Source organism: Poecilia reticulata, linkage group LG20, assembly GCF_000633615.1.
Source record: "Poecilia reticulata strain Guanapo linkage group LG20, Guppy_female_1.0+MT, whole genome shotgun sequence".
Lineage (NCBI taxonomy): Eukaryota > Metazoa > Chordata > Actinopteri > Cyprinodontiformes > Poeciliidae > Poecilia > Poecilia reticulata.
Window position 1 is genome coordinate 23,073,755 of NC_024350.1, and position 17,740 is coordinate 23,091,494.

A 17,740-nucleotide genomic window follows, 5' to 3' on the forward strand; every position below is an offset into this window, starting at 1 on the left:
CTACATGTTGTCAGCCAGGCTCTATTTTTTTAGTTATTTAAGAAAATACATTCTCGTATATATGCTCAGATTGGTTGGGATGGTTTTTCCATTTCTAAATGAAAGTGTGATTTTTAAACTTGCATTTTGTATTCACTCAGGTCATTTGTGTCTGATATTTAGGCTTGTTTGTTGATATGAAACATTTGAGATTGACAAAACAAGCAAAGTCACAAGTTATCACATTCCTCAGCTTATTCCCGTGCACTTACGGACCTAATTGTTCTCATTTCAAGAAGTTGAGACACTCACAACACCCTTCTTCATCCGAGCCGTCCCCACAGTCATCCACAAGGTCACAGAGCTGCAGGTGCTCCACACACGCTCTGGTGTGCACGCAGTGGAAATGCGTGTGCTCGGGGCACACGGCCACTGCCGGCGGCATCGAACAGTTCTTGAAGGAGACATCGTCGAAGGCGGAGACTCCGTCGAACACGCCGAGGCTAATTTTGGCCAAAGCAATCTGGAAGGGCTGAGTGATGCGCCCCAGCTGAATGGTGACCCGGTTCCACCGTCTCCCTTGATCGTACAGGGTCGTCCATATGACGGTCTTGTTTTGAACTCCTTTGAATCGGAGGTATATGTCAGCAGCGCCCACAGATACACCTGAGTTATAATGCCTGAGGGGATGAGAAGTAGATTGAATCTGAAAGTCGGCTGATAAATTTATCCTGACATGGTAAGGAGCACACTGTAAGATAATATATCTATGAAATTACATACTCATATGAGATACCCTAAATTACAGATTCATCCTATGATAATGCACCCTCCATGATCCCCGGTCATGATACGTGAGCAGTGAACAAATGTGAGCTGTGCAGGTTTTCATTTTCCAGAATTCCTATGACCATTAGGCAGTCAAACATAATCAGTCACTTAATATGAGCTTTTGGGACCATAAAAATGCTTGAACATGATTTATTAACATTTATATCTTATCCCGGCCTTAGTCAGTGGGGTGAAAGAAACATTAAACGGAGAGGGGAGGTTATTTTGAAGCAGGCTTTACCTGGCAGAGCAGCTAATCTGATTCAAAAGGAAGAGTGCAATCAAAAAGCAGAAACGGTTCAGTAAACTCAACAAACAATATCCCCCAACAAAATAGGTAGTTGTTATAATTTATTCAAGAATTTTTATTAGTAATATTAATTGCTACAGCTTCACTGTTGCCTTAAAGCAAAAAGGTTCTGGGTTCAAATCTCAGTCTGGAGTCTTTCTTCATCGAGTTTGCATTCGTTTTCCCTGAGGACTCCGGCTTCCTTCCAGAGTCAAAAAAACATGACTGTGGTGTAACTACATTTTTATGAATTGCAGTTTGTGAGACAGATCCAGCTGAAGTCTATGCTTAGCAGTACAACACAATGAAAAAGTGTGACTACTAAAATTACTTTTTTGATAAAAAAAAAAAAGTTCACATTGCAAAGACAAATGATCCTTTTAGTTCCATCATCTCAGACTTTCACATACAACTTCAAAGTACCTGCCTGGTCCTCTTTGAATATATACTGAGTGAGTAAACATTTTGAACACATCTATGTCCTATTATGTTAGTAAGCTGTGATTTGGAATTAGTCAAACAATGACCAGTCTAAATTCAAGAAAATAATCTCTATTACTTTGCAGGTAAGACATTAATAAGTACTTTTAATGTTTCCACAGAACCCTGCCTTTAAAAAAATCTGAGTTTTGAAAAGAGAAACAAAGGTGGAGGAATGGTTGATTCCTCAATACAGTACATTCTATGGATGTGAATGATCTCTGGTTGTATGGTCATGTTGAACAATGTTGAACGTTGTAAAATTACAAGAAAGAAAGAAAAAAAGAAAGGAAAATAGCCCATAGAGGGGAAAAGATGTCGCATGTTTCTCACCAAAAGGTCATGGTGCATCCCGAGGCTGATTGCTGGAACCAGGGTCCAATGAGAACAGCATTTGGATGCAGACTACTGCTGTTTTTCAGTATAAACATGTAATGACCTGCGGTCATAACACAAAAAAATAAAAAATCTTGGTCAACATGCTTCTAAATCCTGTTTTTTTTTTCCTGAAAGTAATATGTTTGACAGTACAGTCACATTTCAACTAGTTTGTTTACAGATAACTTTGTCTACACCTTAAATATTCCCACTTGGCCACTTGAGCCAGACAAATCAATTTTATCTACTTCTCCCTTCGGCTTCATGTCCAAGTTGCCATGGTAACCTGCATCATTGAAAACCTTAGTTCCTTCATAGAAAATCTTTATTTAACCCCACTTTCCCTGTTTTTAATTAGAAAGAATAAAGCAGATGTTAGGATGTAGTGCCATCAGCTGGTGATGGTGTAGGAATTGCTGCCCACGACTGTGAACAACAGCATCCTAGAATCAGAACAAGTAATTTGTAATTTGTGTTGATGATGCATATTTTGCCTCCAAACATATCGTAAATGCATGGCAGTCATATCCAGAGAAATTTGTATCACGTTAGCAATTAATGGTTATTGGTTAATACTAAAGCATCCTTCTCGGCAGTGGCGATGTTGAATGCTGTTAAACACTATATAGGAGCAATAGCCTCGCTACAGAACGATTAGTGCTAATTGGTTGTCAAAACATAACAGAATTTGGCAGCATATTCTAAAGAGGTTTCAAATTATATACATATTTCAACGTTAAACACTGTGTTTCTGTAGGCTCCAATTCTAAACCTAATAGGTGCCTTTTTCAGACCATTTCACTCGCTAATCAGAACAAAAACAACAGATGGTGCTTGTTTGGAGTCAGCCTGCAACAAAGTTGAAGCTGCGACTTGAACAGTTCTGTTCAGGAAAGAAACAGGAAGATGTAATGAGGCATGATAAACAGTAACATATTGTGGTAAATGAGCAAAATAGGCTCTCGCGTTAACTGTTATTCAGACGGCTGAGAAGGTAACGTCTCCACGTTTGGAGCACATTGAACTACAATATATTTTTTAAACAAAATATTAGTTTGCGATGTAGATTTAAAATGATCTTTCCAGTATTTTTGGATGGGCTCAGTACAGTTCTTTACAACTTTAACACATGTCGCACTTTGTTTTTCGTATTTGTTTCCTCTACCTTTAGTGCTGTTGGTAGTGTGGTCCGGTAGGGGTGGGTGACCATAGTAGTCCGGCGGTACCTTGTCAGATGAGCCCCTGATCCAGTCAAACCCATCTCCAGGAGTGAGCTCATACCAGCCGCATGAACCGTCCTCAAAGTCACACTCAGAAGCTAAAAACAGAGAAAGGAAACACTGTAGGGATGCTGCCCTTCTGGGTAATCAGTCCAGAAAGGCAACGGTATGTGATTAGGTTTAATTGAACCAATTTACAAACTCCGTAAATACTTTAGTTGTTAATTGGTGCACTATAATTTAAATCAGCTGCACCTAATTGCTTAAGGATTGATATTTTATGTGCTGATGGTTCAGTAATAAAGTGTTCAAAGGATGTTATTATGATCAAAAGCTTTAAGTGGACCTGTAAACAGATGAATTTAGCAGCCATGCAACTAATAAAGTGGTGGTACAGTCTTTTTGAATTTGACTGACCGCACACAAGACAAGACAAGACAAGACAAGACAAGACAAGATAAGATAAGATAAGATAAGATAAGATAAGATAAGATAAGATAAGATAAGATAAGATAAGATAAGATAAGATAAGATAAGATAAGATAAAACACGATACGATACGATACAAACATCACTTAGCACTTCTGAGGAGAATAAAATGTGTTTGTTTCTGTTTGTAATTTTGTTCTTTTAATCACTGTAAGAGTATAAATATTAACTTTGTATACCTGTAGCAGGTAACAGACTGATGAACCATTACTGTCCAATGCCAACACATATCAAAACGACTGAGCTACGTTGCTTTTTAACAGTCTGATGGCAACAGAGGGTGTCAGATAAATCCTGAAAACATCTTTCAGGGGGACTGAAATGTGATTATTTCGAAGTGTTGCTTAGTAAAGTGGTTCTTACGGCATTTGTCTTCATCTTCTCCATGGGGACAATATGGTGAGAAGTCACACACTTTGCTCTCCTCGATACACCCCCCTCTAGCGCAGGTGAACCATGAAGGAGGGCAGGGAGGTGCACTGAGGACTCTGCCCTCTGCCAAGTACAAAATAAAAATAAGAGATTAATACAATTAATCAAATTTGTTTGAGTCACTGTTGTAATTTAAATACTTTATTGAGAGAACGTGCTCAATTAGCATAAATGAGCTTGGTGGTTCCCAAAACGAAGCAAGTGCATTTGATTAAATTGCAGTAATGGTTCAGATTTTGATCAATAGTACAGAAAAGACCCCATCGCTTAAATCAATTCAATGGCACTATATGAGGAGCACGGGAAATATATCAAAATCATAGCCCAGTTTTTTTTAAATCACTGTTAGCTGGCCTCAGAAATTAATCTTTTAAATGTTGCCATTTTCAGAATATATTCTCAATGACATTTAAAATGACTCATTTCAAACCCTAAGATGGCAACTGCATTAAAAGGACAAAAAGAGATTAAAACGGTAAAATGGCAACTGCATTAAAAAGCATATAATATATAATAATTCAATGAAATTCTCTTTTTAAAAAAGATTTAATAGGTACAGCTTGGGCGTGTTCAACCTGTCTTGCCTACTCTTTGCAAACCAAAAATCCTGAATGTCAAACGCAAGAGTGTGTCGCTCAAAGGAAGCAAAATGCCACTCTGATGATCTTTTCTTATTAATGTTCCAATGATGACAATCTCTATTCTTTACAATCAAAAGTGATTCAAGAGCATGAACAGATTTAGAAAGTACAAACACATCAGTTAGCTATAACAACAGTACAACGTCAATAATCTTCCAGAAGGTGAGACTAAACTTGGGTCTTAGGGAGATCTTCAGATCTTCTGGAGTGCTTGAACAGGACAGTGTGCTCACCACACATGTAATAGAGCCTGCAAGAACAGTGGTAGCTCATTATAATTATCCAAGCATGCGCCCTTGTGTGCACCCTGCATTGTTTGGTCATTAGGTAATTTTAGCTGTGGCCAAACAGGCCTTGTGTTAAAACTGCAACAGGATCACACCAACATAATGCCATCAACATTCCAAGAAGACTCATTTAGTTTAATGTTTGGCTCTGCTCCTGCAAAGAGAATAGGGTCTTTTTTTATTGTTCTGGAAGAAACAAAAAGAATCTTCTCAAGTACCAAAAATGCACCATGCAAAGTGTGATTAGTGTTGGTTTCTCTTTAAAGCCTAGAGTATTGAGCCAATTCAGTTTGGTCTGGTGATAGTCTAAAAGACTTGCACATAGATTTTTCACAGTCTGCAGTTTGTCTTTTACATTAATGTGATAATTCTGGTTCTTATGGTCCTTTGACACACATGGCTTAGATTTTTTTCATGCCTGGCAGATTCTGATTAACTTAAATTGAATGCTGATGAAGTAATTAACTCAGATGTGTTGATGCAAGTCCACATCTAAAACATAAAGCAGTGGGTCCGGGGGAACCCAGCCTGGAGATGACTGGTTGAGTAAATACCTTTTGTGCACTTGAAAAAAAAAATGAGTCAGAGGTCAGAATTTACAACTGGAAACCAGGGGTGTAAGAAAGGGGAGGGAGGTGGGATGGATGGATGGATGGATGGATGGATGGATGGATGGATGGATGGATGGATGGATGGATGGATGGATGGATGGATGGATGGATGGATGGATGGANATGGATGGATGGATGGATGGATGGATGGATGGATGGATGGATGGATGGATGGATGGATGGATGGATGGATGGATGGATGGATGGATGGATGGATGATCTGTTTTCTTTCTCAGATTACATTGAACTCCACATATTAGATAAGTTGTGAAAATGCTACACGATGATCTTTCAGTTGTACATCAGCAGAGATCGCTGATAAAAATCACGTCTGAAACATCACATAAAGTACGATTTATGGAATCAACTCCTCCACTATTGCATAACGCCTATGTTCACTTCCAGAAAAAAGTACAGCAGGCACAATTTTAATGACTCAGTTATCCTGGTATAAATACAATCATGGGTGTTTTAATGTCCTCACTCTCATTCATCGGTATTCAAAACAAGCTTCTGGTGCTCTGTTTATGTGTGAGGATATTTCAAAATGTCAAGGTTTATGCGGGGTGTGTGTGTGTGTACGTGCGTGCGTGTGCGTGCGTGTGCATGTGTGTGTGTGTGTGTGGTGAGGTGTTAGAAAGCTATAGCTAATACCAGGCAGAATGACACATCCAGGACTGAAAGACAAATCATCAATGGCTAGGACCTCAGATGCTTCACTGCTGGCTGAAAATTCCCCTCGAATTACCACCTGGAAGATAAAACAGAGAAACGATGTCACACACATCAGGGACAGTTTTTTTTTTTCAAATTATTATTATTAGTTTATTACAATTTAATTAAGCTGAACTACAGATGAATACTGGTTAAAAAAAATCAGTAGAGTATTGAGTTGGTTGATGCACAGAAAATGTTAGGGTCAAATGGAAAAAAACAGAAATGCATAAAAAGCAGCAGGTTTCACAATATGAATAAATAGAAAACAGAAAAATAACTGCAGTTGGATAAAATTAAAAACAAACCAAGACAAATGGAAAAGGAAGTTTAACTACACCTGCCATGCAAATGTATCTATCATAATGATCTAAGCTGGCTGTCATGTCAGTCAAATGTCGGTTATATATTTTTAAAATCTTTTCCAACAAAAGCAGAGAAAGAGCTTATAAATGCAGTGCAGTCAGTACCAATAATATTAATGGTACGGGTACTGTATGGTAATAATGCAGTTTACTGCAAAAGTAAACAAACCTTATCAAGTTTTTAAACGCTGTCATGTTGCAGTCACAAATTTCAACGCATAGTATTCCCATTTATGTGATAAACCAATACAAAGAAGGGTATAATATGATACTTTAAAGCAGAAGTGTCAGAGATCCACAGCTCAGAAGAGAGTCAGCTAAAAGGGCTATTATTTATCCATCAAAGCGATTAATGAAAAAAACCTATAAGGAGCCTTACTTAAAGATTTCCACAAGCCATTTAAGGGAAATGTTTACAAGTGGAAAAATACTCTAGTTTGGTGGAAAAAATACTCTAGTTTGGTGAGACCAAAATTAACCTTTGTCAGTCTATCATTTAACATTTAAAAAGTTTTACAAGATATAGATACATTCACAAGATATTGTAGTACTTCATGGCATTTCATCTGCTCAACCTTCAGGTATTTTTAAAGACAAACTTCCTGCATGAGTGATTCTAATTTTCATTTTCAAATTTAGGCAAATGTGTAGATTTCCCATCCTGAAAACACCATAAATAATAATAACAATAATAATAATAAAAAAACCAATCCTCCATCAGCAAGCATCTCTTTAGGCCTCACAAGGAAATCAAGCTCCTAAACTTGCTGACTAATAAAACTGAAACAGGAAGTGAATTAATGGAGCAGAAGGTGAATGTCAACAGATGTGACCTCTCTTCATCACCCGAAGACATCCAGATGGTAAAGAGGCAGAGAAGAGGACTGGGTGACACTGACATGCTCTGAAGATATTGAAAGGACACTAACAGCAAACTCACATCCAGATGGTCTCCGAGGAGTCCAAATGGGTCAGTGTACTTACCCGGTACACTTTGCTATCGCTCGGGTCATTTAAGCTGCAATTTCAATTCTAATGTCAAACTATATGAACTCATTGTGTAATTATGACAGACCTGAAAGCGCTGATTGCTGGAGAAGTGAACCGCTGCCCGCAGCCATGCTCCCTTCTCCAGTTGAGTGGAGTGTTTCCAGAGTTCAGAGCTCTGAGCCACCAAATGAGGCTGCAGTAGGATCTGAAGCTCTCCATGTGTTGTCCCAGCATAGTGGTAGAAACGTACCTGATGAAAACAAAGAACATGTTGGCCCTACTTATTTTGAATCTACAAAATCCCTCGTTTCCAAGTGTTGCGTGTTTTGAGACTTTTCAAGACTCGCATTCCTTAATATCCTAATGGATTCTTATTAGGACATCTTTGACGTCCAAAGATTTATTGTGACCTAGTTTATTTTTCAGGGTTTAAAGTTTAGCATCAGTATCTTCCCTGCCAGGTGACAGGCTGGAATTGTTGGGGTTAGGTAACGACGCAGTGATGATAGAATGTGACTTAACAATAGGGAGGTTTTTGAAATGGCTCATTTTTCAGAATACATAACACATGAACTTTTTGCCAAAAAAACTGCTGGGTGTTTTTTTTTTTTTTTAATAGAACCACTTTACGAGCTCCAAAATTGCTCACACAACCATTTTAAAAATCCAACATGTCATCCAACAAGAAATATATTTTTATGACATTAACTACACAAGTTGTGTATCTCGTTACTTCAAAATAATGAGGTACACATCCTAGCTCTGCAGGTTGGATCCAACATAATGTTGTATCAAGAATAAATCTCAGTCTTATTTAGTAGTGATAATTGTTAACAGTATATCAATTTATTATTAAAGCATCAGGTTTTAGCGTTCTGGAAAATGGAACACGGGGAGGAGCTGCCAAATGAATCCTTTAATTATCCAACATGCTTAACCCTTGTGGAGTGGCAAGGGGTGCAGGTGCCTATATCCAGCGGTCAACGGGCAAGTGGCAGAGTATACCCTGGACAGATTGCCAGTTCGTTGCAGTAAAGTAAATCCTACTATTGTATTCTTTTTCTATATTTTTCCAGACTTGAAAAATGCTCCAACTATTTCCTAAACTTCCTGACACTGCTTGTCCTCTGCGACATAGTTACCTGGCAGCCGTGAGTAGGCAGGAAGACAGGACTCCTCAGTTCTGCTGTGATCTTTTTTCCTCCAGTGGGTGAAAGCAACAGAAAATGTGCTGAGGGTAAAAAGAAATGCAGACAGTTAAAGACAAAGATGTGTGATTAATACAATGTTATTGTAGGAATATCAGTTTCCCCAACCTGAGGCGTTTCTGTGGTCCTGTTTTAGTCCTGGGGCCTCTGCTGTTCTGGTCCATCTGTAGAGGGACTCCGAGTTTTGGATCAGATCACAGAAACTCTCCTCAAAATCACATCTTGTATACGTCGAACCTGTAATATCAAATATTCACTTAAGCAAAATATTTTATTTCATAAAAAAATTTGTGGTTCTCTCTAGAACGTATTCAACAATACCCCTCTCTGCCTTAACGATAGTTATAATTTAAAATCAAGACTTTCAAGCTGAAGTGACTGGGACGAGAGATATACCATGGTTGGTTTTTCATCCATAAAACCATACATAGTTTTATGAATGAAATGAGAATGCCTCTTAGACCAGATGGATGGGTCCATGGGTGGATCAGTAACGAGCAAGAAGCTCCACATCAAGTCAGACACCAACAAGGTGGAGGTGGGATACTGGTATGGGCTGGTATGATTAAAGAAGAGCTGGTTAGACATTTTCAGGTTGAAGTTGGGCTCAAAATCAACTCCTACACCTACAGACAATACTTTCTTCAAGCAGTGATGCAGGAAGAAGTCTGCATCATTCAAAAACTCAGTGATTATTATGCAACACAGCTCTCCATCACAAGCATCTATGCAACACAGCTCTCCATCACAAGCATCCAAGCAATCCTCTGCATGGTTAACCAGTAAAGGCGTTAAAGATAAAAAACTAATGACATGGCCACCCTTCTTCGCCTGGCCTGAACTGAATTGAAACCATGTGGGCAGTTCTTGTCAGATAAGATAATATCAATCTTTTACTTAGTGGTCAACATATACAGTATGGTGGTGGCAGCATCACATTGTGTGGATGTCTTTATTCAGCAGATACAGGAAAGCTGATCAGAGCTGTTGGATGGACTTAATGTGGTCCTGCAAGAAAACTGGCCAGTTTTGAAGATTTGGGCTTATTTGGAAGCCACAAGAAATGGCTGATCCAACCACAACTTTCTCTTTGTACCAAATTGTTGTTGAAGCCTGGAGTTTGGCTGAAAGTGGTGGATTAATTGGACAATGATCACAAATCCAACTCAACAGAATGGCTTAAAGACAATTTAATTAAGGTGTTGCAATGGCCCAAAGTCCATACCTCAACCCAAATGATTTCCTGAGGAGGTAGCGTAAGGTATACACTATCTCGTCAGGTTTTTTTGGAGACATTTGCTTAAACAAAAGTCTCCAAAGGGCAATGAACTGAAGCAGCAACAGGTCTACAGGTTAAGTATTGACTACTACCAGTTATTGCTGCTAAATTTAGTTATACAAGCCAATAAACCATGAGGCGCGTTTGGTTTTTCTCGCGACTAGCTAGTCATTACTTCAGGTCCCGCTCTTTTAACTTCTGGTCTGTTTGAGTCATATTTTTTTTTTTAGTAAACTTACAGTTTTCTTCATCACTGCCATCTCCACAGTCGTCGGTGAAGTCACACACGGAGTCCAACGCCACACAAAGTCCCTGACGGCAGGTAAACTCCTGATGTGAACAAGCACTGACAAACACCGAGCTAATTAGCAAATTTAGGGCCAAAAGCAGCCACACTGTGCCAAGCAGTAACGCCATCCGCTGGTTATTTTATCCAAAACACATTATTATCAATTCCAATTTTAGCATTTTGCTTCTATGACTTAAGGAAGACGTGTAGTTGCGTTTCCCTCTCTGTGCGCAATGCCGAGAGATATGACTGACCCTGCTTGCCTGTCTGTGGGTTGTTAGCATGTTGTAAAGGGCAATAAATGTTTTTTTATGGCTGTTATTCAATAAGGTTACTTTGTGAGTTTATCTGTTACAGCAGAATAGAATAAAATAGAGTAGAACAGAATAGAATAGAATATTTCTAAAGCAGCTCAGACTTTATATTAGATTAAAAATGCAGAAAAAAAAGAGAAAAAACAAGTTTGAGGTTTTTTCAGTGTTCCATCTAATATATTAAAAACTGTTTAAAAATAAAACCATCGAATATTGGATTGCCTCTAAATCCGAGGCCTCGGATATTGCCTCCAAATCCGAGGCCATGGTCTTGAGCCGGAAAAGGGTAGAGTGCCTTCTCCGGGTCAGGGGTCGTCCTGCCTCAAGTGGAGGAGTTYAAGTATCTGGGGATCTTGTTCACGAATGAGGGAAGAGGGGAGCGGGAGATCGACAGGCGGATTGGGGCAGCGTCTGCCGTAAAGCGGGCGCTGTACCGGTCCGTCGTGGCGAAGAGAGAGCCGAGTCAAAAAGCGAAGCTCTCGATTTACCGGTCGATCTACGTTCCCACCCTCATCTATGGTCATGAGCTTTGGGTCATGACCGAAAGAGCGAGATCACGGATACAAGCGGCCGAAATGGGTTTCCTCCACAGGGTGGCTGGGCTCTTCCTTAGAGATAGGGTGAGAAGCTCGGTCATCCGGGGGGGGACTCAGAGTAGAGCCGCTGCTCCTCCACGTCGAGAGGAGCCAGTTGAGGTGGCTCGGGCATCTGGTCAGGATGCCTCCTGGACGCCTCCCTGGTGAGGTGTTCCTGGCACGTCCCACCGGGAGGAGGCCTCGGGGAAGACCCAGGATACGCTGGAGGGACTATGTCTCTCGGCTGGCCTGGGAACGCCTTGGGGTTCCCCTGGAGGAGCTGGAAGAAGTGGCTGGGGAGAGGGAAGTCTGGGCCTCCCTTCTGAAGCTGCTGCCCCCGCGACCCGACCCCGGATGAAGTGGAAGAAAATGGATGGATGGATGGATGAATATTGGATTTTCATTGGGTGTAATTTGAAGTGGGCTGTACATGAAGACAGACATTATCTTTTAGCGCCATCTGGTGGTAACATTTTTTCAATAACATTCCACCCAATTACTTGCATTCTTTAAGTTCTGTCCTTTATGATTTTGAGAAAAATAAAGTGTATATTTTATGTTTTTCTAGAATCTTTCACTTTTTTATATTTTATCAAGTACTTGATAAAATATAAAAAAGTGAAAGATTCTAGAAAAACAGATACACTTTATTTTTTCAGATGACCTGCACTGTTTTCTTCTGTGCACGGCCAGTTTTATCTACCCTGACTCCTTTCCATTAGGTTGGCATGGCAACATATTATTTGCATGGAGTGCAATGTTCTCAAATGAGACAACAAAGGTATTATTTAGGGTCAAAGGGCAGCCTGGCAGCTTATCGTGACCCTTCATTAGTGCAAGGCTCCTTTTCCACAGGCACAGATGTGTCAAAACAAGACGTGAGCAATTTGAACCTTTAATTATTATTTTATAAGCTTTCTTTTGAAGATATTGTATGCAGATATTGAGAGAGCTGGTAAAAGAAATCCTTCTTGGTGCTTAAAAATATTAAAATATTTCTTTTTTGGTTTTATAAGAGTCCCATGAGACCCTGGAGCCACAGGTTACAGACCGCTGATCTACTTTCTTCTTTCTGTGCCCAACTCTCAGGGTATCACAAATACATTTTAGGTGTTCTAAACCTCCAACCATCAGACGGAAATCACATCATTGCTGGGAACAAGCACACAGTGGTTTGTAAAAAGGTTCATAGTCCTGTAAATATTTCACGTTTCGTGGCGTTAATTTTGGTAAATGTTGCGAAGGTGAAATCAGTTGTGATCTTGGCCCATTTTCATGTTTTCTATCCATCTCGTCTTTGCTTCCTACTCTGTGATCTTCAGCATTTTGGGCAGAATCACTGGCATCCTGTCTGAGCATATGCTGCTGTGAGACTAGACATTACATTAGCAAGTAAAACTTAATTCAACACTTGGTATATATTAGGCAACAACTATTGCATTCCAAACACACTTTGCAACATAAATAACACACGCACCGATATGGTATATTTGTGATACATCGTGCAGCCCTGTCATGCACCATCATGTAGGTTATAACCGAAAAGGAAAATGTCACAAATGTTTAGAAATAAATTAGAAGAGGTCACAAATTGAGATTTTAAATTTGTTACAAACATTTATAAGCAATGTATAATCTTCCTTTCACTTCACCATTATGCACTACTTATTGTTGATCCATTGCATTAAATCCCAATAAAATACAGTTAGGTTTATGGTTGGAATGTGGCAAAACGTTTAAGGGATATAAATACTTTCAATTGCACTGTAATTGATCTAAACTGGTTAAATCAACCCTAAATATTCCATTTTATGTTGCTTTGGCAGCACCAGGCAGAGTGGAACGGATCAACTGAGGACCCCATCCGCGTTGTCATGGTTTCGTGTGCTTTGTTTGAGTAAAATCTGCCGCGCCCCAACTATGAAAGAAATTTGTGACTTTCAGTATACAAATCAGTTCTAGAAAAAAAAAACTGCCTTCATTTCAGTCTTCAAGACAGAGTAAAAATGGAAGTAAAAGAGAACATGTTATTAATTTATTAAGACAAACTAGTAACAAAAGTTGTGTTTTCAAACACAAGTAACTTATTGTCATATTACATGCTGCTAGATTCTCATATGAACAGCAGTTTAAGACTGATTTGTTGTAAATTGGTCCTGATATTTATATATATTAAAAAGAAAAAATGGTAGATGAGGGTCGATGAAGCATGAAGTTGTGCATTTTATATGCTACAGATAGACCATGACTGTGTAGTCAAAGCCTGAAAGCGTCACATACCGGGTCAGATTAAGATTTGTGGGGATTTAGTTCTTGCTACAAACATTTTTTTTTTCAACTCAGAAGAAAAGAAAATCTGGTTAACCAGGATTGTCTTGTGAAACAGACTCAGAAGGGGAAAAGATGCATGAAAAATTCCAATGTGCTTTCTCACGAGGTTTAACATGATTGTCAGGTTTTCTTTCGCTGGTTCGATAAAATAATTAAAGCCTCCTCGCCCCTTCTCTAGTCCACCATGTCTTTATCAAAATTAAGCAGGTCACAGGTCAAGACAAGGTCAGAGCGGCCGCTGTCCATCATCACCTTGCTGAGCTTGTTGCTGGTTGTGTTATTGTCTACGGATTCATCCAGAGGCCAGTCCAGCAGCTGGGTGCTAGAAGGCAGCTCGGGCAGCCCCGGCTGGTAATCCTCCAGAGGGTTTGGGTAGAGCAACAATCGCAGGCAGGGCATTCTTGCTGCCGTCCGCATCAAATCACAGAGACCAGCCCTGGACAGGGGGTTCAGGGCTAACGCCAGGCTCTTTAGGGCCCAGCAGCCGCCCAGCGAGGGCAGCAGCATGCCCAGCAGGCCGTCGGTCAGACCACAGCCGCTCAGCGAGAGGTGCTGCAGGCTGCTGGAGGCCTGGCAGAGGAGGCGGCGGATCGAGGGCACAGTGGTTTCATCCAGACAGTTCTCACTGAGATCCAGCTGCAGCAGAGAGGAGACGTGATGGCTGCAGGACAGATAGGCGAAGTCGGCTGGTCTCAGGCTTAAATAGGGAAGCTCCAGGACCTCCAGGGGCTGAGGCAACGCGCTGTGGGAGAAGAAAAAGTTAAAATCTTTAATATGGCTTTCTGTTTCTGCTTCTCATTTTAAATTTAATCTATATTTTACAGCATTTTAGGGCCACAATGTAGGGCATAGCTACAGAATGAAAAGATAATTTTAACAAAATGCATCTGAAACGTGTGGCGTGCATGTGTATTCAGCCCAACAGAGTTTACTCTGCAGAATCTTATGGCTTCTACCAGCTTTCTGCATGTAGTTAATGAGATTTTACCTTCTTTTTTTTCCTTTGCCAACTGCTCAGCTCAAAAGTCTTTCCACAGTTTCTCATCCAAAATAAAATCTAGAATTCGCTTTGCTCATTCTAACACTCAAATACATGTTTTTTTACGCAAGCCAACCATTAAAAAAAACAAACAAAACACATACGAGGAGATCAAAATACCTGAGCAGCACCCGCAACTGTCCTGGCAGCCGCAGGGCGGTGAGGCTGAGGTGTCGCAGTTCTTGCAGGTTTGAAAGCCCCTGTGACAGGTTCCTCAGGACCCTCTCCTGACCGAGGTTGTCTCTGCGAATGTCCAGGTTGCAGTAATGCAGCCGCAGAGAGTTCAGCTCGGGGAAGGTGGAGAGAAGAGGCAACAGTTCTGCTAACCCGGCCACACCGAGGCTGCTGTAACGAACGTCGATGCCTAAGAGCGCCCTGCGAGGCAGGAGGTTTAGCAGAGTCCTGATGCTTGCCACTGAAATCTCTTCCACTCGCAGGTATCTGCACTGCAGCTTCAAGGGTCCTGACGTGCTCAGAGCCAAGTGAACACGCTCCAAAGAACGGGCGTTGACAAAAATATCCGCCCTAACCTGCACCAGCACCTCCCAGTCTGCCTCTTTTTCTTCCGTTTCAAGTTTACCGCCTCCTGAGCCCGTCACTACAACCCCTCTTTTTCTTTCCATCTCCATCCTCCTTCTGACCCCTTTTATAAGCTCTTCATCACTGACAGGACTCTCGGATCTCGTCTTCTCTCTGCAAGTCTCATCATCCTTTAACTCCTTCACTTCCATCCTCTGCCCTCTTTCTCTTTTTAAATCCCTTTCCCTCTCGAGGGCTGAGAATCGTTTCCTCTCTCGGTCTCCTTCTTTCCTCTGAGTTCTGTGTGCTCCAGCTTTGGCCTGTACGACCATGGTGCAAAGGGCCACAGTAAGCGACCAGCCTCCCATCGGGTCTCCAATTCCTCCCTCGTCTCCCTGCAGACCACAGACGTCCAGTACCTGCAGGGCTGACCTGGAGAAATACGATACACAGATCCAGATCTTAGATCCAGTGCTTCACATACCTACTGATGCGACTTCAACTCAAGCATTTTTAGTGACACAACCACAAATGTCAATGCGTTTTACTAGAATTTTGTGTAATAAGGCAACAAAAAAAGTGAATAGTTGCGGACTGAGATTATCAGATTATGTTAGGTTTGTGGTTATAATGTGACAAAAGGTGAAAAAGTTCAAGGGATATGGTTTTGAGATTAGGGGTGGGCAATGTGGACTTATTATTGTATTGCGATATTTTATGAACAATAAAGCTGAATATTGTTCAATAAAGCTTAGGTAACTGTAGCATACAGTTACCTAAAACTATACTGTTTTAGGTAACTGTATTCATAGCGCCACAAACAAATATTGGTATCTTGGTAACACAATTAATCACATACAAGTGGAAGAAATCTGCATTTTTGATACTGACATAATGCGTCAGGGAACCTTTTTACTGACAATGCCAAACTTTAAGAAATCTAGAAAATAAATAAATAAACAAGAAAAGAAAAACAGTCAATTCTCACCTTTGGTCCGCCAGTCCTCTGACCACAGCCAGTAACAGAGCCTGGATGCAGAGCCGACTGGGCGCAGTCTGCCCAGTTTTCCTCCGTCCTCCGACGCGGAGAGTCCGCTCGGGCCACCGCTGCACCAGTTCGCCCACCGCCAGCGGTTTGCAGCAGGCGTAGGCGGCCTCCAGCAGCGCCCCGTAAAGCTCCCTGGGAACCCAGCGAAGCCAGGTGGGTGACGAGCTGTGGTCACTGACCACCTCCCTGGCACAAAGGCTCACCAACGAATGCACCATGTTAAACAAAAGCAGGAAAAATGATCTGTGACCCGGTCTGCTAATACATCTGACAGGAAGCTAGCTGAGCTAATATAGCTCGAACAAGGCTAAGTTCATGGCAGCAACTAGATACGTTATAGTGAAAAAAGATTTTATGACTTCATCTGACAGCAATAGTAATAGAGAGCAAAAATAACTTATACAGGCTTAGTTAAACATTCCTCATGGTGGAAAGCGGACAGATCATGTTTGCTAACTGTGAGGCCCACCGGCTGCTACTGGAGGAGGTGTTTACATTACTCAGACGCCAGGCAGTGACGTAACACGCACAGGCATCCACACAGGGTCAAGAGAGTAATGTGAAAAAATATTATTAATAATAATAATGACTTTACTTGAGATCCTATTTACAAATTAAAAATAGAAATAAACAATGACCAAAATATGATTGGAAAAAAAGCTGTTTATTCAAAAGGCAAAGGTTAAAAATTGCAATTCGAGATGTTCGAGATAACAGCCTCGTTTAAACAGCGTTTAGGAAAGAGTTTAAGGAATAATAAAATGAGTCAAGCAAAAGTTTAAAATCCATTCAGATATCTATTGTTTCTGTCTATTTTGATAATTTTATTAAATTGTCTGGACTGTTTTGTATTACGATGCCCAGTATATTAATGAAAACACTTAATTACTGGTAAAGAATGTTTATATATTAGGAAATCACGTTCATCAATCCATTTCTGTCTCCCAGGTGGTGGGAGACAGAAAAACTCTGGCTATCACTGTGGGACAATATTTTATTATTTTTTATTGACCTTTATTTAATCAGGTAAAAAGCCTTTTAAGACCATTGAGGCCTCTTACAAGGACAACCTGGCCAAGATGTCTGCAACACACACTTCAGAAACACAAATCAGTTTAAAACAGTACCTTAACATCCATCCATCCATTTTCTTCCGCTTCATCCGGGGTCGGGTCGCGGGGGCAGCAGCTTCAGAAGGGAGGCCCAGACTTCCCTCTCCCCAGCCACTTCTTCCAGCTCCTCCAGGGGAACCCCAAAGCATTCCCAGGCCAGCCGAGAGACATAGTCCCTCCAGCGTGTCCTGGGTCTTCCCCGAGGCCTCTTCCCGGTGTCCAGGAGGCATCCCGACCAGATGCCCCAGCCACCTCAACTGGCTCCTCTCGACGTGGAGGAGCAGCGGCTCTACTCTGAGTCCCTCCCGGATGACCGAGCT

At 41.0% G+C, this 17,740-nt stretch overlaps 2 protein-coding genes across 5 annotated transcripts in view; both read right to left on the reverse strand.

Moving 5' to 3' along the window:
* malrd1 (MAM and LDL receptor class A domain containing 1) overlaps nucleotides 1-10,805 on the reverse strand; it is a 42,739-nt gene extending 31,934 nt beyond the window's left edge. For all 4 annotated transcript variants that reach the window (XR_001776004.1, XR_001776005.1, XM_008396724.2 and 1 more), the window contains exons 1-9: nucleotides 10,433-10,805; nucleotides 9,023-9,151; nucleotides 8,849-8,937; nucleotides 7,792-7,956; nucleotides 6,292-6,388; nucleotides 4,030-4,161; nucleotides 3,123-3,275; nucleotides 1,913-2,018; nucleotides 292-659 (exon numbers count right to left, since the gene is read on the reverse strand). Coding sequence is in view for 2 of the 4 variants with exons in the window: in XM_008396724.2 (XP_008394946.1) it covers nucleotides 292-659; nucleotides 1,913-2,018; nucleotides 3,123-3,275; nucleotides 4,030-4,161; nucleotides 6,292-6,388; nucleotides 7,792-7,956; nucleotides 8,849-8,937; nucleotides 9,023-9,151; nucleotides 10,433-10,610 (1,417 nt within the window). In the remaining 2 variants the exon portion in view is untranslated. The remainder of the gene's footprint in view (nucleotides 1-291; nucleotides 660-1,912; nucleotides 2,019-3,122; nucleotides 3,276-4,029; nucleotides 4,162-6,291; nucleotides 6,389-7,791; nucleotides 7,957-8,848; nucleotides 8,938-9,022; nucleotides 9,152-10,432) is intronic.
* Nucleotides 10,806-13,384: 2,579 nt separating this feature from the next.
* Nucleotides 13,385-16,825, reverse strand: LOC103456886 (leucine-rich repeat-containing protein 14). Its single transcript, XM_008396727.2, has 3 exons — nucleotides 16,249-16,825; nucleotides 14,862-15,692; nucleotides 13,385-14,444 (listed from the first exon to the last, which is right to left on the reverse strand). The coding sequence occupies exons 1-3, from the start codon at nucleotides 16,524-16,526 to the stop codon at nucleotides 13,877-13,879; spliced, it is 1,677 nt and encodes a 558-aa protein (XP_008394949.1). The 5' UTR covers nucleotides 16,527-16,825; the 3' UTR covers nucleotides 13,385-13,876.
* Between the last annotated feature and the right edge of the window lie 915 nt (nucleotides 16,826-17,740).